The sequence below is a fragment of the Athene cunicularia genome, assembly GCF_003259725.1.
Source record: "Athene cunicularia isolate RWA chromosome 3 unlocalized genomic scaffold, athCun1 chr3_part1, whole genome shotgun sequence".
In the NCBI taxonomy this organism is placed as follows: domain Eukaryota; kingdom Metazoa; phylum Chordata; class Aves; order Strigiformes; family Strigidae; genus Athene; species Athene cunicularia.
Window position 1 is genome coordinate 43,363,894 of NW_020799097.1, and position 24,630 is coordinate 43,388,523.

A 24,630-nucleotide genomic window follows, 5' to 3' on the forward strand; every position below is an offset into this window, starting at 1 on the left:
ACCCCACTCCGCCCTCACGGCCCCTGGTCCTGGCACCCAGCGGGGTCCCGGGGGCTCCAGCCGGGCACTGCCCCTCTGCAGCCTCCCTTTGACTGGTGCCGATCTGGGCGTCCGGGGCCCCTAGAGAGTGTATCCGAGTCCACGAAAGTGCATGGGCCGGTAATCGCCGTTCAGTTCAACCTGCTAAACACCGTCACGGCTCCGTGTCATCCTTATGTACAGTTGAGCAGTTGAGGTCGTTACCCAGAATTTACTCAACAACAACCAAAAAAGTCCCGAACAAACAAAAAAAAACTGAAAAAAAGTACAGAAGGATCAAAGACACGAATTCTGTAAGCACAACCGTTTCTAAATTTGCGGGCAGGTGCATTCTTACAGCAGAAGGGACTGACAGCTGTTCCGGAATAGAGTAAAAGTTGTTTTAGAGGGATTATCTGCATAAGTGAAACCATATGGACGATTTGGGGGGCAATATGGAATTAGTTTTTTGTCTTAAAAAGTATTCACACAGATCAGCAAGTAATCATCATTGTACTCCCTGTGCTTACTACTTTTGAAACATTAATTTACAGGTCATTTTAGCAAGTACTTAGAATAATTGATTTTTCTTTATGCTGTTGATAGATTGTCAGAGCGGAACTGTATAGAAATTGTCACTAAGCTGATTGCGGAAAAGCAGTTGGAAGTAGTGCACACACTTGATGGGAAAGAGTATGTCACTCCAGCACAGATCAGTAAAGAGATCCGGGATGAGCTTCACGTTTGCGGTGGTAAGCGTGGAATTTGCTTTCTTCCTCTGGATTTGGAAGTCAATTTTGAAGACTACAGAAGAATTTGAAAGTTCTCTTCAGTACTGTTAATGTTGCAAAGAAGTGAGGTTGCTTTCTATTGCTTCATTTATATGTTAATTCACCTGCTGTTATTTTAGATTCACTTCAGATCTGTGTTTAGCTTTTAGGTAAGCATATCAAGATATGTTACTTGGTTATTGTCACCCATGCAGAATTTCTGTAAGGTCTGACTTAGATATCTAAAGAATTAAATATGCCTCAAACTGGTTTTGTCGATGGTTTTAATGAGAACAGTATATTGTACTTTTAGTTATATTTAAGAATTAATTTCATGGCATCATATGTTTGGAAAATTAACTTCCTTATTATGTTCATACAGATTAGTCATATTCTTAGGATTACCACAAGTATGCCACAGTTTGTGTTATTCCATTGTCTATCATACCAGTATGATAGCTTAAAGTGATTTTAAGGATGTTTGGTTTTGTTAGTAGCATCATGCAAAGGTAGAAAGTTTTGGCAATCTCCATTTTGATACCCATGGACTGGGATCAAATCCAGATCAGCATTGAGGCAAAAACTAATTGGGAGGGAGTCTGAACAGTGATTTTAACTTCTGGAATTTCTGTATTGGATTGTCAGGAAGGCCATAGGATAGAACAACATGGGATATCTTGCACTGAACACCTGTGGTTTCTGTGATTTGACAATATATAAAGCTGAAATCGGTTTAATTGATTTTTTTTTTGTAAAAACGTAATGAAGAAATATTCTGTACATGATAGACTATGCTATATTCTCAATCTGTTGAAACATGTTTTATATACTAAAAGTATATTTATTGATTTTATTATTTTATTTTTTTTTAGGTCGAGTAAACATTGTTGACTTACAACAGGTAACTTTTTAGTAATAAAAATCTATATACTTCTTTCTTTCTTCACCATGTATATTGTAAATATGGAGTTCATCAGTTATACTCCAGCTAAGCTACTTTTTTAAAAGGGAACAAAGTTTATGAACAGCTGGCAGCTTATGTCAGAGTACTGCAGATTACTTAATCCATCCATTTTCTGCTTTATAGAAAGCTCCTCTCTGCATAATGATAATCTAGGATCTCTGAAATCACTACTAAAATATACAGATTTTCTTTATGTATTCTTCCTTAGTAAACTAAGGGGGACAAACAGTAAAGAAATATGTTTCCTATTTAAATTTAAAGCTGCAGGAGCATGTGTAATTTACTTTGCCTGTCTCTTTGAATCTTCCTTCTTCCTTCATTAACCTCTGGTCTCTACTAATCTTTATCCTCCAGTAGTCTTCCTCTGTGACTAATTTTCCCTTCTGGCTTGAGTAAAATTACTTGGAATCAGAAAACCTCTCTGAAAGACAATTTAGTATCTTCTGTTCTTAACTTTCTGGAATTTTTTATTACATAGATTTCTTTTGACCTAGTCACAGTTGCAAAGAGAGCTTTTTCCTCCTAAAGCATTGCTGCTTTATTCTGAATCACAGATTAACTGTGTATGTGTGCAACATTAGGAAAAAATAAAAGTAATAGTAGAAAATGCAATAGTAAAAAAAAAAATTCTTTGTCATAGGAATATGTAAATATAATATCACAGTGTTTGAGAATTAATTTAAATTTAAAGTGCTGATAAGAAATTTAATTGGGGATATTTTTTTAGGTAATAAATGTGGACCTTCTGCACATTGAAAACAGAGCTAATGACATCGTTAAATCTGAAAAAACTATTCAGCTTGTACTGGGACAGCTTATAAATGAGTGAGTACTTTCAGGAGCAATATGTGTAATTCACATCTATTTTTTTTTTATTACGGACTAAAAGTGTTGGCCAGCCTTTGTTGTTTCTGAAGTGAAATAACATTTTTCTTGACTGCTACTAGGGCTGCTTGGTGATAATCAGTGCTGGGTGGTAATCAGTGCTTTTTTTCCGAATGGCAAGTGAAGCCTATCAGCAAAGCATCCAGTGAATCCTCGGATTCAGGCCTTACTGAATGTCTCTGCCTAGTATCCTGCACTTGAGAGGCTTCGCTTCTTGCCAGGTGTTTTTGTGTGCAGCAGCCAGATCTCATTTGCTGTGTGGCTTTGCTATCTGTCTGCCTCAGTTATTGACAAACCCTCTCATTTTTTCCCACCTCTTGCTTTACCTCACAAGTCTTAAGATGTACGAGCAAGTTATTTCATGGCATTCAGCATGCTAACAACCACTGAAGTGATACATTTAAGGGGTTGTTTCTATTATCGATTGTGATGCAGGATTTATTCTTGGCAAAGAAGGTGAACTTCCTGGCTCTCTTGAAATAATTAAGACCTATCTTGCTCACTAAAGCCCTTGTGACATATAATAGTCTCAGTGACATATAATGTGTTCCTGTTCCTGCTTTTTAACAGTTTCATATGAGCTGATAAATGATCAATTTTAATACTACCTACCTGGTTAGAAGGATTTTAAAAAAAAACCCAAACCACATTTTCACTGTCATTGTTCTCCTTTATTCATTTAAAATAAATTTCAGTTCATTTTTGCAAAGATACAACAGAAGGAGGTATAGTGCCAGGTCAATTAATAATTCAGCATGTGAAAACAGGTTGATCTTGAAGTTCACGCTTAATGTGTTGGGTTTTTTTTTTTCTTTTTTTAAATAAGGAGTTACCTGGACCAATTAGCAGAAGAAATAAATGATAAACTACAGGAAACTGGCCAGGTGACAATATCAGAACTCTGCAAGGCATACGACCTTCCAGGAGACTTCCTGATACAGGTGATGCAAGCCACCAACCTAGCAAATGTAGAATTGATTGTGATCACCTTCTTTTGCTATCTTTGCCATATTCATGGCTTTAATTGTAATGAGCTGTTTGTCATTCTAAGCAGAAAAGTATTAGATAATAAAAGTTGCAGTGTAACAGCTATTCACAGATAGAGGTTGATGCCTGCCTTTTCACTACTGGGAAAAATTTCTTCAGAATCTTTATAACTGTTAGGAACAGATTTGGGTTAGTAATGTTAGGAATAGGTTAGATTAGTATAAGATCGAAAATTGATTTGTCTGAGGTGTTAAAGACGTAGGGGTAATTTTATCAGTCCTGTTAGCTATTCAGGAGGCATAAATACAGTGGTAGAGACCTTTCAGTTTGTTCAGAAAAGGTGAAATAAACGTTCGTTTCTAGAAGCTGAAGCCAGACATTCAGAGTAGAAAGAAAAAAACTGTTTACCTTTGTTAGTGACTGTTGTAGTGTTTAAAAGGATTAGGGATAATTGTCTTACCATTGACTTTTGGTCAAGGTTGGATTTTGCTTGGAAGATACTGTTTCAAAGGATAATCCTGTGGCATTTCTTAGGTGAACAGTCATATTAGGTACCACAGACAACCTTGTTGACTCGATTTATGACCAGATTTCATTTAATATTTGTCACATGATCAGCTTCTACAAAAATGTTTCTAACATACAAAAATTATTACATGGTTTCTTTTTGTTTCCCAGACAGTATTTCCTGGGTTTAGTTCACTTTACAAGGATGCACATTTATAAACTGCACCTCTTGTGTTTATTGTTGGTAATTTTTATCTTGACTGAAAAAATGAATAGCAAATTTGTCTGCCACTGGTTCATGCAAAATTAATATGAAGGTTAAATCTTAGTTTTCACTGTGCATCTCTAAACCTTACTTACTTATTTTGGAAAGTTTTCTTTCATCATGAGATACACATATATCTGATAGAAGAGGACATTGTGAGGAAAACTGGATTCCCTGAAGTGTGGGTTGTGGGCCCTAATGGCATCACCTTACACGTAGGAAGACACATTCTCAGTATAACTAAAGAGTAATTTCTCCTATATATTCCTCATTTCTGAATATTTTATTTGTCTTAGCAAAACTAATTTGCTGATATGTTAATACAAATTTTTTGATTAATTTTTGTTTACTATCGTTAATATACAATTTTAGCAGTCATCCCAGCTTCTATTTACAGGCATTATCCAGGCGTTTGGGTAGAATTATTCATGGACAGCTAGACCAGGAAAACCGTGGGGTGATTTTTACAGAAGCCTTTGTGTCCCGGCATCGAGCACGCATTCGTGGTCTCTTCACTGCGATTACTCGGTAAATTGCAAGACTTGCAACTACATATAAAAGTACTTTTGCGATTAAAATAGAAAAGAAAAAGACCGAGCTATAGATTTCTTTAAGTGTAGTTCAGTTTGGAGGTGAAATATTTAGTTATATTAGACTCATTTTTTTTTTAAATGAGGACCTTTTTGAAAAGAGAACAAGAAAAGTATAACAATATATAACATACTTAAGTTTTTTGGCTGAAGAAAGTGTTAATCAGTAGTTCTTTCATTTGCTTGGAGAGTATCTATCCTCATTGTCATTCCACCACTCCCCAGTTAATTGCATACTGATGTCTACCCACTGCGTGTGATTATAGATAATTTTTTCGTATTAAATCAGTAACCTTCTGTATCAATTTGTATGAAGAGAAAAACTTAGGGCAGTGAATGTTTCCTTACAGTAGTGATTGTAGCTTTGTTACAAGATACAACTTGATAGTAGTTCCAAATTAAAACCTTGTAAGCTGTGTCGCACCCTGGGACTAAGATATGTAGTTTTGTCCATCTGGAGTAACCTCTCTTATTTTTAGACTTTCTACATCAATTTCAGGTCATTAACTTATATTGTTTCATTTTTCTTTTTTTCCAAGGCCTACACCTATAAGTAACTTGATCACTCGGTATGGATTTCAAGAACATTTACTTTACTGTGAGTTTCATTCAGACTGTTCTGTATGTTTTTTCGTGAATTCATAGATTCTTCGTTACTAAAAGTATGCTTTCCAAGAAGCATTTTCGTAATAGCCTTGATTTTGGAACAAAGGACAATAAGTTTCTCTTTAGTGTGGAAAGTGTTGAACCTTTTGTGCTATCCATAACAGAAGAGATGTTTTCTGTATTTAAAGCAATGAAAGCATATGTTGATGAAATGCCTCTGGGGGCAGAATGATGCAAGAATACAGTACTCATTTTGCCATCTGTTTTATTATTTGCCCTTAGCTACTGGCAGTTTTATCAGTGAAGCACACAAAAGAGGACAGATTTTATGTAGCCAAATGGCATTAACTGCTCTGGATTTTATTTATTGACTTTTCTCTGTGATAGCAGAGGCAGAGCTTTTGTTATGCTCTTAGTTAAATGTCTTTATATGCTGAGAGATAAAGCATATCCTTAAACTGTTTACTTTTATTTTCCACAGTTCCTTTTTTAAATAGAAATGCCTAAAGATTTACTATCCAACAGCTGAAACTTTTAGGCAGTACTTAATTGTTTCTCACTTCTAATGTTGCAGCTTTTCTTTGACTACCCCCTCCCGTCTGTCCAAAATATTGCTTCAAGCATCATTAGGCTTGTGTGCTGGCTGACCGAAGACCAAGTGGTCTTGGAAATCCTTTAATGGTTTTCTATCTCTTCACATGAAAGTTAATATTTCTCTTTTGTCTGGTTGGGTCTTTTTGCCTTCAGGGCATTGCACACTTTAGCTCCACTATAATATCTCTCTGCTTACCTTCTTGTTCTTTGTGACAAGCTTATTCATTAAAAATTAAAAACTTAGCATTTAAATAAAAACACATATACATTCTACTTTCACATAATCAGTTTCAGATGTCCTCTTTTTTTTTTTTTAATGTGCCATCCAGATATTCATGGATTAAAAGGAAATCTGCTAAACTGCATTATAATAATGTTGCAGTACTCAAAAAATTTCAGTATGCAGTTACCGTCTTCTTCAAACAGTCCTGCAAGTACATGGTCACATTTGGTCATGTACAATCTTAATGTGAATTGAGGTTCTAGTGTTTTCCTGTCACCACTAGTCATCACAGTGGCTATGTGTATTTCTATACTTTTTTTAAGGGAGCTTGTTCATCTTTTTCTTTAGTTTTTCTTACTGTATTTCATTTCCTCTGCAGTTTCATAAGTTTCAAAGACCATTTTACAGCACATTTGATTTTATTCTGTCTAGTTGCTGAGATACCATTGCAATTTCACAAATGCTGGAAACTTGAAAAATACCTATTAATGATGTGACTTACACTCTTTGCTTTTTATGTTTGTCATTATTAGCAATGTTTTTAAGTGGTCTTTGTCAATTTTGTGTCTCTTCCAGAAAAATAATTCAATGTACTGTTTTTATAATTTACAAACAGCTAATTATTTAATCAACATTTAGTGTTGAACAAGAGAAATAATATTCTTTGGTTCTATCACATAGCGGTGCTGCCATTCATATTAAGATGGGGTGAAGTTATGATAGAAAACAGTTTTAGAAATGAGAAACTGTTAGAAGTCGAAACAGTAATTACAAAGCATAATGAAAGCACAGATGTTCTTTATTTCTGAACATTGTGTTGCTGGTGTAGGACAAGCATGGAGGCATGCTTTTCTTCTATGCCAGACTTTGACAGAGAACTAATAGGACACTACAAACTGCTCAATCACCTTTAAAAACAAATGTGAGATTACAGTAGTTCTGCAGAGGTACTGTTGTTTTGTTTTAAAACAAGACTTTCTAGGCATAATTGTAGTAGGGGCTGTGAAATCTATGAAAGTACCTTCTCTGCCCTAGAGCTTTAGAACTGGCACTTGAAATAATAAAAAAATAAATTGGCATATTAATTTTTCCCCCTTTCTCTAAAGACTCCAGTTCATTGCTAGTGTGTTCCACAAAATTGTTTGAAAATCTATTAAAGTTTTACTCTTTTTTCCAAAAACCTTGAATAAAAATAAGTTGAGATTGCAAAGAACAAAGCTGTATTGTCTGACAAGTGCTTAAGTAGAACAGACAGGTTGACTATTTTCTAGCATAACTAAGCTATTAATAAGTATAGAAATCTAATTTTAAGAATATGTCTTACAAGCTCCATTTTATACAAGGTAACTGAACCATGGCAGAACATGATTTCTAGCTCTTGTCTCAGATTACATTAAGCTATACCTTGTTTAAATCAGTTTCTCTTCTACATTTTTTCAGTGTAAGTACTGTTCAGCTTTGTTAGTGGCAGTTTTAGAGGCTTATTTATACTATGGGCATATCTGACAAAAAAAAAATATTTAATATGCAGTATTTCTTCTGGAACCAGGTTTTCAGGTAAATTTTCCTGTATAGGTGAGCTAAACCTCCATATGCTGTACTAAGCATGTTGTAATGTTGACTGCTACTCATATTTAATGAGAAAGAAGCCATAGCATGTGATACCATTTAATGTTCTGTTCCAGGGTAAAATCTGTCTTTCAATGAAACAGAAATCAACACAAACTGAGGATAAAAAAAGCCATCTAGCAAAGCTTTGGAATTTAATGGAGCTTGGCAGTTGATGTCACTGTTTGTTTTTTGGTTGTTTTTTTTTTTTTTTAATGTATCTAGTGATTTACAAAAGGCAAAATCTGAATATAGGAGGCAAATCAGATATTACTGTGTACCTTTAATGGATTGAAAATACCTCATTTAGCATCAAGAAAGGCTTAGTACTTTGGTACTACCAGTTACCAATATGTTCTTTGTCAGCAATGTTTGTGCATTATCAGGAGGTTATTACTGGCAATAGTGTGAACTCTGTAAACAGATGGTAACCAGTAGGAAGTGTTCCCATTTATGCAGTTCAGGTAGCAATTTTTCATGTCACTTTGGTGTGTTCAGATCTCTCTTTTCCATCCTGGTTAGCATGCAAGCAGTGAATTCAAAGAGAACATTATTAATAAAATGTTCATATATTTTATTGTCTGGATAGAGAAAGATCCTTTTATGACTACATTTTCTAAATTAAAAGCTCAAACTGTCCTGGTATATCTTCAGTAAAAAAATGTTTTGTTCTGCCATTGTGGCTTACTCTTTTGAAACACTCTATGATTTCCAGAACTTTTATCAAGACATTCTCATAAGCCTTAAAAATAATTGGTAGAACTCAGAAATGTTTCACTAGAACAACCACAAACAACAAATGGTTGGGAAAAAAAGGAAAAACAAAATGGAAAATAATTTCTATGTTTTGATTAATGGATATATCAAAGTGGAAAATGTTGCTTCATTTATTTTCTTCTTGTAGCTGTGCTAGAAGAACTTGTTAATGCTGCTCGTCTAAAAGGCACCGTGATTGGTGGGAGACAGGATAAAGCTGTGTTTGTTCCGGACATCTATGCCAGAACACAGAGCAACTGGGTGGATTCCTTTTTCAAGCAGAATGGTTATTTAGGTAATTAATCTATATTTTCATAGATAAAATATCTTTCTAAAACTAGTTTAGGTGATTGCTCTTACCCTAATATAGATCATGTCTAGAGTGAAACCTCACAAGAATAAGTGGAAATCAATACAGTAGTTGATACTTCTTTGTTAAAAGACAATCTTGCTTGTAATGGTATGTGTTACTTTATCACAAAGAACCATACTTTATTTCAGCAGAGAGAACCATACTGCTAAACTAATTTTACTTCTCACAGTTACAAATGCTACTTTTATTGCTGTTCTGGAAACTTTTTGATCATTGTAGGCTTCTCAGATGATCATGTTTGACACACATGGTTGAAGTTTCTGTCCAGGTGTCCAGATTACAACCAGACTTTGACTGTTAGTAGTCCAGATAGCCAAGCCTGCAATGCACAGGAAGAACCTTTTCCAAAAGAAGATTTGTAAAACTGGAGTGGGTACCACTAGTGTCCTGATTTAAATCCAAACAAGTCTAACTTAAAAGCTGAGTGATGCTGGACGATGGTGTTTTAAAACAGGACCTATGGGAAAATGTACCCTTGTGGTCCCAAAGGGCCAGTCCCTAAATAACAGTTAGTCTTGCAGTTTGAAAAGGTTTGGCATAATTTACTCTGGTAGTATTAAGTGTTTCTGTAATACTGTTTGACTGATAGAGCATCTGTCAAAGTCTTTGAATGTTTTCAGAACATCTAAGTATAAACTAGCAAATTGTTTAAATGCTTTGCTTATGAGGCATTGCATGATTCTATGAGTATATTGGAGTAACTTTTGAAAACATTTTGACATTGTATATGTTGTAAATATTGTTCATGTTCTATTAGAATATCTTGGGAAGATATAACTGCAAAGATAAACTTAGTGGTATAAGAATCTGAAAAAAACATTTTGTTTCCAAAACTCAGACCAAAGTCATGTCCATAACTTCATATTTCTTTTAACCCTGTTTAGGTGTAGCTTGTACTGAACTAAGTTTTAGGGCAGCATCAGCTTGAGGCTGCATTTACTTATATAAAAACTATATGTAATACTTCATTTCCTTCTCTCAAAAAAAAGTTACCACATAAGATCCTGTATGTATATGAAGGTACTTAAATGTAACAGACATCTAACTATTTTATAGAATTTGATGCGTTGTACAGACTTGGCATCCCCGACCCAGCAGGCTACATTAAGAAAAGATACAAGTCCACACAGCTATTATTTCTGAGAGCAGCCTGTGTTGGTCAAGAAATTGTGGATCAAGTTGAAGCCTCTGTAGAGGAAGCCATCAGCTCTGGAAACTGGATAGATGTAGCGGTAAGCAATCCTTTCAGTTGTTGGATTTATTTATTTTGTCTTATTTTTGTGTCAAATGATACTTTATGGAAACTACACATATGTATAGTACATGTTGTCAAAGAAGAATATTCAGTTTAACTAAAATATAAAGAGGCATTATTTGCCTTTAGGATGGTCTGAACAAAAACAGGGGAAGGACATACCAGTATTCACTTGATAGATACCCGAGACTAACTTTAATTTCAAGATTAGCGCTAATGTATTCTGCTACAGAGCAATATATTTCTATGGGATTATTTTTTTGAAAACAATTTAAACTGAACGTCTATGACAGTTTCAATAAGTAGAGGAATATTATCCATTTTGTCCTGGCTAAATCCTAATATTAGACCTTGCAGCAATACTTTGTCACATGTAAGGAGGCCTGCTGTTGTTTTGTGTTTGGTGTTACTCTGTATCTGTTGAGCTGCATTTTGAAGAAGTTGCCATGTGTTTTCCCAGAGGTAACACATGTTCTAGAGCAAAGTTGATTTCTGATGTCAGAAGATTTAAAATAGTGTTTACTCTTGAAATACTAGTATAATTTTAAAAGTACAGTGTATTCTAAATAGCTAACAGATATCAAAAGGGGTGTCTGTGCATTCTTTTTATTCTTATACAAGTATGTCTGTCCATTCTAGAACAGATTATTGTATGTAATTAATTTTTATTTTATTTATCCTAGACTCTTCTGCCTAGTTCATTGTCAGTAGAAGATGCTGGGATTTTGCTTCAGCAAGTGATGAGATCTTTAAATAAAAATTCTTCAGGTTTAGTCTTCAGTGACACCATTGTGGTCAGTGAGAAATTTCTAAGCAGCTGTGCTGATCTGTTTTCTGATATGATGCAACAGAAAGCTGAAAAGGTACAGATTTTGTTTTTATTGGTCAAGATGCAATACGTGTTGAGTGTTGGGAGTGTAGCTTATGTGACTTCCTATTTGCTGTGATCTCTTTACATCTTATCCAAAATTCTGCTTGAGAAGAAAGGCAATAATGAAGAAAGGGTTTGTATATGTAATCTGTGTAATTTAATGTATATTCATGTACACTCGGGGAACACCATCACACTACCAGTATGATCAGATGCTGAATTTTGAAGAATAAATGTCTTTTCATGTGTTGCACTTGGAAAACATGGTGTTAGGTTAATATACTTAAAAATGGCCAGATGGCTTAAATGTTTCCGTATGTAGCTTTTGTTGCTGTGTATATCTTTTTTGCTGTTAAGTACATGTTCTTCATTTTAGGAAATGAAAAATAACCCTGTTAATTTAATCACTGAAGAAGATTTAAAACAGGCTGCTGGATTAGAAAATTTATATGCTAATAAAAAAGACAAAAAAGATGAAAGACGAAAGAAAGCAACAGGTAAGGCATCAATATTTAGTTTAAACAAGCCTTGTTTTTTTTGGCTTAGCCTTGGAAATAATCAGATATAAATTTACTATATTTTGTAGTCCATTAGTTGCCTCCAGTCCATTCCTGAAGATATTTAATAAATAATCTAACCACTTCTCATCATTATACTGGAGGTGTAGATATATCTGAACTATTTACATGAGAACTAATTTCAGATTAAAAATTGCAGAAGTGCCATAAAGATATCTTGAGTTCATTCAACATGGGTCAGCTGGCTTTAGAAGCAAGGAATCAGTGTTCGTTTATATGTATATAAGATTAAGTTGTGCAGTGAGGACTGACCAAACCAGTATTAGCTCAAGGACCTCTGTACCATTTTTTTGTTACACAGTGTAGATACACTCTTACTCTTCACTTTTCAGGGATCCAGGAAAATGAAAATATTTCTTAATAGTCTTGAGAAGTTTTTTCCAAAATTACTCTTAAATTTAGAAATAATGTATTGAGATGGTGTATTTTGGAGAATAGTATGCATCTTTTCTGAGAATCCCATGCCAGACAATTTTCTGTTGTTTCCACACATAGCAGTTATTTGGAGATTAACACAGTTTACTTTAAGGTACATTCTGTTTTAAATTAATCTCAAGCCTTATTCCATTTGTGTGGTGGCTGTTTGGAATAGATCCACGTGTCTAGACTCATTCATATCCACAAGTAATGTACACTGCATTATCAGCAAGCCCTACCCTGAAGCAGACTTTTTATGGACTGGTAGGTGTATTAACCGTAAAACAGTCAGCATCATGGCTTAAGGATTAGGTGGTGTTATTGTATAATGGCAGAATCATGTTGCCTATCTAAAGGTCTGTGCATGACTATATCACTATATACTGTTTAAGTGTAACCTGACCTGCCGTAGTGTTATTGCAGCTCATACAAATATGGATTCCATCATGTATTGGATTAATGAAAATTTTAAAGACAAATTCTCTGTTGTCCGTTTGTAATACCATTTGCAACAAACAAGTATCTGTGAGGCATGTACTCTTGTATTCCTTTCTATAGGTTACAGCTTGTGTTTACTGTAGTCAGAGATACAGCTTTTCTGGCAATAGTCTCTCCTGATCTATCTCTTTGTGGATAAGATCTTGCCTGCAGATTGTAGTGTTTTCTGTATGTCTATTAAAGTGGAATACAGAGTGAAGGGAGCTTGTTTCCAAGATAACTAATATATTGCACTGTTGACAAACAGCTTGTTTCTGCTCAGCTAAATGCAGTTACATTTCAAATAAGCTTGTGAAAAACACCAACTCTTTTTTGGAGAGGTGAAAAACTCAGAAAGTCTCACAAGTCTGTTGCTAGCTGACAGTGAACTGGTTGGCTGTTCCTGCGAAGTAAAGCTTAAACATCCACCCATAGCACATAACAGATGTGGTTAGCTCTGTGAGTAGTAGCATCTTGTCTTTGTTTCCTTTTCTTAAATGATAGTACTACTACATAATGCAGTTGCTTGAAATCTTGAACCTTATATTTAAATGTAAGGATAACTACTTTTTCAAGACTTAGTGCATGTATAGAACCAGTTATTCTGGAGTTTTAATTTATTTCAAGTGGAAAAAGAAGGGAACAGGCTGTGAAAAAGGGAACAGCAGAACAGCTTATCTTGTGGAGGGGGACTGTCCTGCAAATTGAGATCCTGTCTCCAGTGTGAATACATGGATTAAAGGACCTACAAACTAAGTAATTTGTTATGTCTATCAGAACTGGAACATCTCATTGCTTTATAGTCATCTAGGAATAGTCAAAAAAGAATTAGTGTTCTAGTTAATTGAATGCACATTTCCAAGAATATTTTGGATAAACTCTTATTATGGAGGATTCCTTCTCTGAAAATTAATAAAGTTACATTATCTGGAATATTTTTTAATATCTCAGTTATTCAGCATCACTGAATAAAAATGCTAAATGCTAACTAAGAAGCTATGTTCAGCCAACAGAAAATCTCCCATTACATTACGGATAGTTATATCTCAGCCGTTTTCAGCTGGAAAAAGATAATTTTTTTTTTAATCATATGTGCATTTGATATGATTAATATTTACATTTATTAGCTTAAACAAAGCTTTGACTCAGTTGCTTTTTTTCTTAAGAATGAAACTTAGGTCCCTAAGATTCTGGAATATGTATTGTAGGTTACGTTTAGAATCAGGCTGTGTTTTTTTAATTCACCACTAACAAGTAATGTGGATAAATTGCCATAATAACCATAATACTGTAAACTTTTTAAGTGCTAGAACTTTACTGTGCACTAAGCAAATAATTCTCCACCAGAGGGCAGTGGAAGCGTGAGAGGAGGAGGAGGTGGTAATGCTAGAGAGATCAAGATTAAGAAAACCAAGAAGAAAGGAAGAAAGGATGCTGACAGCGATGAAGAGTCGCAGACAACTAGCACAGGTTTGTCATTTTATTTTGGGGACTATTTACTCATATTGAGATGGTTTTATCACTTGCTTTTCCACATTGTTTCTAAACCATGGGATGGGCCGGGCAGTTTGAAATGTCTGACCAAAAACGCATTCCATCATATACTGTTTAAGTTGTCTATTACAGAAAATAACTTCTAAGTGATCAAAGAGAAATTTTGTCAGTTTTTCATATGTGTAAAATTTAACTGTCATGTAGTCATCCCTTTTTTGCATTGTCGGTAAAGCATCTCTTCTGTGGAAATGTGGACTTTGAGGCATTGCAATGTTTCATGCTACAGAATAACTGCAGCAAAATTAAATACAATGTTTTCTCAATTAATGTTCCTCGTGGCTACTACAGGTAGGAATAAGCAGCCGGAGTTCTCTTTCATGTCACAAGAGGAAATTCAGGATGTTTTAAAGACCCACATGCAGGATTGTCCTGAAGAGCTTATTACAGAACTTGCTGAACACCTAATGAGGTAATTTCAGTAATTCGACTGGAGTTATAAAGTCTGTGATTCACTTCTGATGAATCTTCTCTTCAGTCTCTTTTCCTGCTTAGAAAAAAAAGGTTTGATGATGGAAGTAAACCATAATACTCTTTTTCTCTAGGGCCCCATGTTACGTATTTACTTATGTATTAGAAAGCTGTGCTGACACAGTACTGGGAAATAATGCTTCTGCTTAGCAGTAGGTGTTTCTGCATGCTTTGTCAGCACGCATGTAGTCAGGTTCATGGGTGTATTTCTACCCCCTTATGCTGATCCAAGTTGGGATTTCCCCAGTCCCATCTCCTGCACAGCCCTTGGGGTATGTTCATATTTCCTGTCTTTTGTGGCTCTGCTGGCACCTGTGTGAACTGAGTAGTAAGCTAGATCAGCAAACTGATCTAAGCAAAGATGAATAACTTATTTTAAAAGATGTTCCATACAAGACAGAGGATGCAAATATGTGTGTTTAGGGCAAAAAGACATGATAGAACTGTAACAGCCTAACTTGAATAAACTTGGAGTGCAATGGTAACTGCATCTTTAGAAGGGCCTGTGCTATTTCAATGAAACTTAAGTCTTCCCCCTCTTACAGCTCTCATTGGTCTGAAATTTGTCCACAGACCCCTGAAAGAGTTTGTGAATTGTCTTGCTTCTGGAAATCTTTTCTGGTTTCATCTTGTCCCCATTTAGGAGTTGTTATGAGTTAAAACCTTGGCAATCACTTACGTACCATGCATACTGTAATCAATAGTATTTCTGCAATTACAGAAGTACATTTTAATTTCCTAGTGCTTTATTCTGATTTCAATTATTTGCTTTTTATTTATCTCACCATTCTGTGACTTTCATGTCCCATACATTTACTATGTAATGAGGTAGCTTTCTCTATTGGTGATATATTTGGAAAAACGTTCTACAGTTTTACGTTTTGCTTAATGTTCCCTTTTTCTCTTTTCTTCTTCTCTGTTCTAAGACCTTTAACAAAAACGTACCAGGAAGTTGTGCGTTCTGTTTTTACGTCTTCAACATCTTCCTCTGGAGCTAGCAGAAGACAGACTATGAAGGACTTGCAGGAGGAATTCTCAAACTTGTACAACAACATTCGGTTATTTGAAAAGGGAACTAAGCATTTCACAGGTACAATAAATATATACTTTAAAAAATGGAATATGATACTTCAGGAATGTTGAATTTATTCCAGAATCTACTTCAAGGTCAAAGAAGAAGAGCAACAGTTTAAATGGAAAAATTTAGAGATGTATTTACACTGCCTAATGCTGACCTTATGCTGGATTGCATTGCTTTGTACACTTACTGAAATGGGTTATCTTTATTTCATATCTAATAGTCTGTTATATTTTCTTTCAAGATAATTGTGGGTTCCTGTTCTTCCTTCCAAAATGTTTGCATCCCTTCCCAGATTTTATTGGAGGCGGCGGGGGGGGGGAAGAAAAAAATTAGTGAGCCTCCTTTATTCTGTCGCCTGTGCCACTAATCAGAGAATTGAATGCTACCTGATTCTAAGAAGCCCCTGTGAAAACATCTTTTAGGTTTGATACTGGAAGTACCTGCTCCTTGAGGGTAGTTTTTCAAAAAGATGTAGTCATTCTGCAGTGGGTTACTTTGTAAGGTGTTTTCTTTAGCTACCTGTATTTTGTGACAGAAAAGTAGCATTAGGAAAATATTGTAGACATTTTAAAAATTCTCTGCTCTATTCAGCTTTCTTCTAGAACTTTCCCTGCAGAAAACTTAAAAGGAAACACTAGCAAAAAACTTCAATATTCCTGTGTTTAGGAATAAAGGGAATTATTTCCCATTGGCCTCTGTTCTTGTACATGTGTTCTGCAGCTTCTTTTATCTAATATTCTACTGTTTCAGCCTTAAAGGCACGTGCCTCCTCTTCTGTTTAACTGCTTGTCCTGTAGACTCTTCCTTTACATACTTTTGACTTGTTGATGGATAGCAGTGGTTGTTCATTAGTGGTTCGGGAAAATTGTACAGGGACTAGTTTACTGCTTGTACAGGTACACTTCTGAAAGACTAACAATACATTAAAATGAACTTACAGACCTGAAAGCTCACGTTTCTCACTGAACAGTGTTCCATAAGCAACTGCAAATGAGGGATGTGAGCTTCAGGTACCCAGATAACTTTCTCATACTGCTCATGGTTGATAGAGTCCATGTTTTAGGAAGTGCTGTGATAACTGTCACAGAATCAGATAACTATTATAAGTTACTTTTAATCACTTATTTCTTTTAACAGATGAGACTCAGACTAATCTAGCCAAACACCTGTTGAAGACTGTCTGTACAGATATTACAAATCTTATTTTCAACTTCCTAGCATCTGAGTCAATGATGACAACAGAGAATTATTCTACAATCACAAGTGAGGTATACGGATAACAGTTCCTTTTTGACAGTCTCAAGTAGATCAATGATATTTATTTAATATTTAATTATCTTCTGCTTAAATATGCCTGCAGCTAAAATGGGAATCAATTATTACAGATTATTTCCATTCATGTCTCATACAGGTCCGGACCAAAATTTTAGGTAAATTGGCAGAAGACACTAAAGGTCCTTTAACTAAACTGCATACTTCTCTGAATGGCAAGGTAAAGTGATCCAGAATCTTTGAGTTCAGATTTTCCGTTCTGCTGATACAATGCTAATAAACAGCCAACATGTGTGGTACATAACCTCTGCTGCGGTGAAGGGTGAAGGCAAAACAATCTTTTGAATTTGTGTAAATCAGTGAGAGTGTGCAGGGCAGAAAAGTAAAAGCTGAGAGAGGATCAGCAGTTAAAGTGGTTGATGTTTCTCATATTTTGTTCCTGATGTTCCCAATTGTTCTCCCATGTATTTCTGAACTAGTAATATCCTAGATATTTAAAAATAAACCCTTTAGATTATGGCAGTGTAAGTACAAAGGAAAGTAATTTATTAAATCTTCTATGCAAAAGGCCATACTGATGTTTCTTAGGGAAAAAAAAGATCTGTAAATAATTGTAGAGCATGTATTCCTTAATTCCATTTTTAAGACTAATGGATTATAGTTTGTTTTAGTATTTAACACTAAAACAAATACTTTCTACTTTTTCTTCCATAGTTTATTCGAAATGTATTCAAAGTCATCTGTTTGTGGGATTAATTGTGAACAGTAGGTAACCTTTTTTAGAATCTGCTTACACAGATTAAATATTTATATCATTTTTTAATAGAGCATAGAAGATTTTCTTTCATGCCTGGATTCTGCAGTGGATATTTGTGGTATTATGGTGAAAAAAGGAGATAAAAAGAAGGAAAGGTACCTTAATTTTATTTATTATATACACAGTATGTGAAGTGTAGCTCTTTTGCTGTACAAATGTCAGGTGGTTGGTTTGGTAGCAGTCACACAGAATGTGTAGGAGACAGTCTTTCTTTCCAGACTGTTTAACTGAAAAATGCAAAGCCAAGCAGTCCTAATTCCATGGGAGAAGGAGCAGGGGGAGAGTTCCTATTTAGATAATTTGCTTGACTGACTGCTTACTACAACATACCAGTTTATAAATTCTCTAGGGGGCTCTTCAAAATCTGAGTTACACCAGTGCTAGCTTTTTTTTTTTTTTTTTTTTTTTTTAATATACAATTTCACATAAAGAACTGGTCAGTCAGAGAAGAACAGTAAAATTAAGTTAAATATGTTTTAGAGTTTATTATCAACTGCTATATAACAGAACAAGACATATATTTTTATATAATGTATTCCTGTTCCGTAGGCAAGTCCTATTTCAGCATAGACAAGCTCTGATTGAACAACTTAAAGTCTCAGAAGATCCAGCTCTTGTTCTGCACCTGACATCAGTACTGTTATTTCAGTTTTCAACCCACTGTATGCTTCATGCACCAGGAAGATCAGTACCACAGATCATTAATTTCCTAAGTGGCAAGATCCCAGAGGTATTCCCTTCTATCTTTTTAAGGGCAATGTACCTTTTTTCTATGACAGAACATAGAAGTTGTGCCTTATACTATTCCTGCTGCAAAAGACTGACACCTTTGTGTTTCATGTCTAATCATTACTTTATGTGCAGAATATACAATTTCTCTGATCTGTATTGTATTTCAAACCTATCATTTCAGGGATCTGTCTTCAAATTTTTAAAATAAAATAAAAAATCAATCTGTTATTACTCCTGTAGCTTTTGCCTTTATCCACAGAGACAGCTACATATTGGGGGGTATTACCATTCTTATAACTGACATTTTTGTGCTCTGTTTCCTCCCAGCTAGAGCATGGTTCCTTTTAAAATTTTCTAATTCAGATTTAAAGAAAAATATACGTCTTCAAAAATAAAAATATAGAAATTCTATATTATAATCTGCCAAAATGGATGTTTTCTACTAGCTGCATTGCTTTTCTGCTTCAGTGGTTAATTGTCCTGTTCTTGCAGCATGGATACACTTTCATTTTTCTGCCTCTTTGAACGCCTCTCAGAATTTAGGTTGCAAAATACCTTAATGGAAGTATATTTATGTATCACTAACCTTCTTTATGCAAGAATGGGAGAATGCTTTTTTAAAATTTCATCTTTAATTAAAGGTCTTTGTACCTTCTCTGTAACATTGACATTCCTTTGTTTTGTTCTGTTTTTTTCCCCTTAGGATCAGCATTCTCTGTTAGTCAAATACCAGGGATTAGTAGTGAAACAATTGATCAGCCAGACTAAGAAAACTGAACATGGAGACAGCAACATAACAGATAACCTGGAAGAGAAGGAAGAAGCAGATACCATCCGAAAAGAGCTCCAGGAAATCACTACCTCTATCAAAGATCTTGTTCTCAGGCCTAGGAAATCCTCTGTAACAGAGGAATAAAATTATTATTCAGTGCATCCACATCCATGATACAGTCAGATTTTAATTTTTTTTTTATCCAGAAGGGAAGGATAGCAGAAAATGCTTAACAAACTTTAAAATTTGGCTTCTAACAAGTGCAAATAACAGCCTTGGAACAGAGTTGTTGGGTGATGGTGGCAGATGGAGTTTTGTTATGTACTACTACATGTGGTACAGGTACTACAGGGTATGTATTACACACATGAAATGTAGTTGAGACAGAGCAGTTGTGGACACTGGATATGAAATTAGTGGGTTTTAATTGGTATCTTCATGTAAGACCTCAAGAAATGGTTATTCTTCAAATAACAGTGTATTCTGTTCCATACACACACGAGCTTATAGTTTTACTTCTCTGATTTGGATTTATAGTGATCTAAGGATTGCATATAAGTGTATGTAAGCTTCTATATCTTAATTTCAAATGCTAGTTTTGAAACATAATAGTATACCAGTGAAAGGCCATCTTTACTTTTGGATATCATTAATGTATGTTTTCAGCTTCCAGACCACTGGACCACAACAGTAAAAACATTGAGTACGAGTGTAAATTGGTAAACCTAAGAGCAGTGACACAGTGCTAATGTGAGCTAAATGTGCTTAGAGCTTATGGGAATAAGCACACTCATGCTATTAATGTATTCTGTTGCTCTCCATAATAGCTGTTCATTTAACATTTGTAATTTGGACAGAGGAGGTGATACCCTTTTGCATTGATATTTTGGAAGTGGAAAAATACTGTTATGTCTACCATATTTTACATGATATATGTTAATTTAGTGGACTTGTTCAGTTCTTACTCCAGTTCCTATAGCAATTAGAAGCGCTTGCTTGCATTCTGTCAGCTCCTTGAGAGAACTTGTGGTATTCTGTTTATCCTGAGTTTCTTGAAAATAATTTTGTTTATTATCCTTCTACATAAACTTTATAGACTGAAATATTGACTAAATGTTTCTCTCAATTTTTTACTAGCCTTATTTTTACATGAGCGGTACTTTGTCTTCAGGAAAGTGGAAGAATGTGTAAAATAAAGATCTGCCACTGTTACTAAAGTAATTCTTGTATGTCAAATATAATTCTAACTTATTTTTAAAAGAAGATAATTTTCAAAGCATAAATATTTTGTGTTACTTCAGTAATGCCCATTGATTTCATGTGTGTAATTTTAGGTTTTTTCGTAAAATCAAGTTTGAGTAGTAAGTCAAGAAATAGAGTTATTTTCACTGAAAAATGTCATTCACTCATTCTTGCCAAAATTCTTTGAAAGCAAATTCTGTGCAACCCCTACTTTGTTCAAATATTTCTGTTTTCCAACAGTTCACATATTCTATAAACTTAATCATAATATACCCAAGCCTGAAATTGTAACAAATGAAAGTTGAAGAGGCCAAGTATGGAAGCTCAGTAACAGATTAACCAAGGTTAAGTTTATTTCGATAAGGTAAAAAATTGAATTTTATATATATATGTAAAAGGCAGTAATGTTTAACAGTGTTCACATCAATGCTGGTCTTTTCCTAACTGTAAAATCAAAACAGTTTGCAGAAGCAAAGGTGGTGGTTTCCTTGTATGGAGGGTGTCATAGCTGACAATAAAGGACAGTGAGGAGTAAGAGATGAAAAATGCTCTGGCTGTTTAAGAAATAGAGTTTGTATAAAGAGAACAGGTTTGATTTCTTTTTATTTAGACAGAATATTAAGTTTCTCTACTGAATGTAAACAATTTTATATGACATTGAGCTACTTTGTAAATAATATGCCATCTGACATTCTGTATGCAAATATGAAATTATTTTAATAACATTAAATGATTAAGTATTTAAAACACGTTCTGTTGACTTAACCAATGGTTGATCATCTCGCAACTTGCAGCTTTCAAACAGCAATTGGTAATATGGACCATTTGATTTCGCATGCCATTCTGAGTGTCCCCGTTTGATACAGGTGTAGGCTGAAATGGTAATGAACTCACTAGATAATTTACTGCATCGTGTGTTAGACTTGCTATATTGTAACCAGTGTTATAAAATGATAAAATATTTTTGGAAGTAGATAAGAGGGAAGCACTAACATTCAGAGATATCTTCTGGCTACTAACAGAATTCAAGGAAACAGAGTTTGGAAAACCTTCCCAGATATTTTTATTGTCTCTTAGATGTGGAAAATCAGTCTTTATGATACAGAAGTACTTTGAAAGAGAAAGAAAAGGAATATTCACCATTTTCTGAATGTTTTGCTAATCCTTGGGGGTTTTTCTCTCCCTAGGAGGCATGTATGCAGGAGGAAGAGTAATCTTGTCTTAAAAATCAGAGTTTCAATTCACAAAACTGCTGTTTGGAAGAGCTAGAAAAATGAAAGGCAATACAAAGTATACAAATTAATGCTTCTACTTTGTTTTAAAGTATTTAGTGTCGGCCTCTCATGTCCTTCACCTGTGGTATTTAAACACCACCATTATATTTTTGTAGATCCATAAGGCTGACATTTATATATGCATGTATGTATATATACACAAATATTTATAAACATGCATCTCATAGCCTCATTTGCTGCTGCTCTCAGAAAAGTGAAACAAGTGACATAGGTAGAATAATACCTTTCTGAGCAACAGCCTTTCCTTTCTCTGTTTTTAAGTGGCAAAATGTGACTTTTGTAGCTGGTTATTGGCAGATCTGCTGGAAATAAGCAAACCGTAGCTCTGTAAGAACTTGCAGCCTTGTTTTCAATTCTCTTGTTTCTTGGCTTCTTAAAACAAATTGTCACAAATTTCTAAGTAATAGCACTGGGATTTGTTGTCTGCATTAATCCATTTTACAGCTTGCTCAGATAAAACTACAGCACTTCTGGTCTCTGTAGGCTCATGGGTAGACTACTCATGCAGTGGTGCCTCTTTGAATTTTTTTTTTTAATAAGTAACAGTTACATTTTCCTTAGGCCAGGAAATTTCTATAAAACTGGTTAGATTTTGAGGGTTTTTTAATAAGGAAGTTTAGTACTCTTGCAGAAGACACAAGAGTGTACTGAATCAGGTCAAAGGTCTATCTATGTAGCCCCTCCAAAAAGGGACCAAAAGTGGATGCCTAGGGAGGAATATAAGAACAAGGCATGTAGTGATTTTTCCCTTGAGTGCTTTTTGAGCCTTCAAATATGTGCTACTCAAAGTTTTTGAACTATGATTGTACTTTAAACATAGAAAATGGTCATTATCTGAAGCTTTTGGATAAACAGGATACTTGTGAGAGCAGAATTCCATTCTCTTCTGACCCAAATAACATATTCAGTAAATGCCAAAGATGTTTTCTCAGGAAAACAACAAATTAATTATTTATTTAACTTTTTTCTAGGAATTATTAAGGAATTGATTTTTTAAAAATTAATAAAATCTGAAGTGAGAAGAGCAGCTTTAGAAGTTTATAAAAAGAAACACCACTTGGTTGATGAATTTCCCAAATCCTCAATGTGAAGAGGTTACTAGGTCAAGACAGGTCATTTCTGAGGACAGATTAGATAAGCTGTTTTCTATTTCAGGATGTTCGGGAAGAGATGTGGGACCATCAGGAAGAGATGTAGTATCATCTAAGCAATACTCTGAAGAAGCAGCAGAGATTTTGTTGTTCTCTTCAGCTGTGCCCAACTTGCACCTGTTGGAAAAAAATCTTGACTGTTTTAAGTACTTCTCTGAGCATGTCTGCTATTAACATACGTATGATCTCTGTCTACAGTTAGGCAAAGTTAAGAGCAGTCTTTGAAGTTTAAGGAAGGTGATATGCTAGAGGAGGTGTTTACTTCTCAGCCTTTCTGGGAAAAATGTATTGTGTTAGAAGTGTTTCTTAGTGTCATTAGCTCCTTTGACAGATCTGTTTGGATAATACTTTTGTCTTGCGAGCTTCAAAAGGTTCCTAGTCAAGAACTGTACTTTCTTTTTTTTGATTTTTGGAAGTAAGGGCAAGCTGTTCATGATTCTTATTCTGGACTTAAATTCAGACAGACCTAACATCCTCTCCTCAATCTGCAAAAAATTGCAAGCCAGAAAAATCAGTATAGAAGTGCTTTGTATAAATTAAGCTTATAGTTACTTTCCTCCTAACGATAGGAGGAAAGAATTCAATCTAGTTTGAGTATATGACAAAACAATTGTCTGCAGAGATTTAATAAACCAGTCATCTACAAATAGAGATTATGAATTCCTGGCAATAATAATCAACTGATCAGTTTGATGTAGTATCTTGCAAGAAGTACCTCAACACAGATAACCTCTGTTATCTGATCTGGCAATTTTACTGAAAACTTCAGATAACATAATACATCTTTAAACAGTTTAAACACTCACTTCTTTCTTCTATCTGTGATATAAAACAGCTCCCACCCACTTGACGTTATAGACTAAATGATTCAGATCTATTGGCTCTTGGTTGTGGAAAAATTTGCTTGGAGGTCAGAAGTGGTTCATACCACAAGCAGCAATCCATTTTTTCACTCTGCTAGAACACAATATCCTTACTTTCAGCTGCGATTGATTAAAGGTCTGCATAGAGTCTTGTGCAAAGTGTAAGTGCTTCTGTATGCTCCATGCGTGTATTAAACTGTCTGTGAAAGCTGGCCCCTGCTCTGTCCAAGCAAAAAGTGAAAGAGATGACTGCAATTCAAAGGCCAGAACTGAGAAATATTGAGAGATCCCAGAGGAGGCCACTGATTCCTCTCTGAAGGTAACCCCATATGAACACCTTCCTGCCTGCTGGAAGAGCAGCAAATTGTTCCAGCCCAGAAGTTGCATCAGTAGCTTCAGAGCAGTTTTGCTGGGTCCCCAAAAGTCTTTCCTGAAATTGTAAGGGTTTCTCCCTGCCCCCCATTTCCTGTACACATAGTAGTCATGACTTCTCTACTTCTTTCCTGATTTACAAGCCCGCATGAGGTCTTCTGGATTCATTAAGCATGGGCCAAAGTGTATCTGGAAATGAATGATAATTAATCTTGTTTGTTTGTTTGTTTTGTTTTCCTTTTTTCCTTGTAATAAACAGTTTGGGGC

At 35.0% G+C, this 24,630-nt stretch overlaps 1 protein-coding gene across 1 annotated transcript in view; it reads left to right on the forward strand.

The window, feature by feature from the left end:
• UFL1 (UFM1 specific ligase 1) overlaps positions 1–21,537 on the forward strand; it is a 47,537-nt gene extending 26,000 nt beyond the window's left edge. The window contains exons 2-19 of the mRNA XM_026844126.1: positions 625–770; positions 1,661–1,689; positions 2,480–2,577; positions 3,464–3,578; positions 4,794–4,924; positions 5,526–5,584; positions 8,922–9,068; positions 10,203–10,378; positions 11,085–11,264; positions 11,649–11,769; positions 14,092–14,214; positions 14,587–14,707; positions 15,693–15,856; positions 16,985–17,115; positions 17,259–17,339; positions 17,946–18,031; positions 18,486–18,666; positions 19,372–21,537. Coding sequence (XP_026699927.1) covers positions 625–770; positions 1,661–1,689; positions 2,480–2,577; positions 3,464–3,578; positions 4,794–4,924; positions 5,526–5,584; positions 8,922–9,068; positions 10,203–10,378; positions 11,085–11,264; positions 11,649–11,769; positions 14,092–14,214; positions 14,587–14,707; positions 15,693–15,856; positions 16,985–17,115; positions 17,259–17,339; positions 17,946–18,031; positions 18,486–18,666; positions 19,372–19,584 — 2,302 coding nt within the window. The 3' untranslated portion in view covers positions 19,585–21,537. The remainder of the gene's footprint in view (positions 1–624; positions 771–1,660; positions 1,690–2,479; positions 2,578–3,463; positions 3,579–4,793; positions 4,925–5,525; positions 5,585–8,921; positions 9,069–10,202; positions 10,379–11,084; positions 11,265–11,648; positions 11,770–14,091; positions 14,215–14,586; positions 14,708–15,692; positions 15,857–16,984; positions 17,116–17,258; positions 17,340–17,945; positions 18,032–18,485; positions 18,667–19,371) is intronic.
• The last annotated feature ends 3,093 nt before the right edge of the window (positions 21,538–24,630 follow it).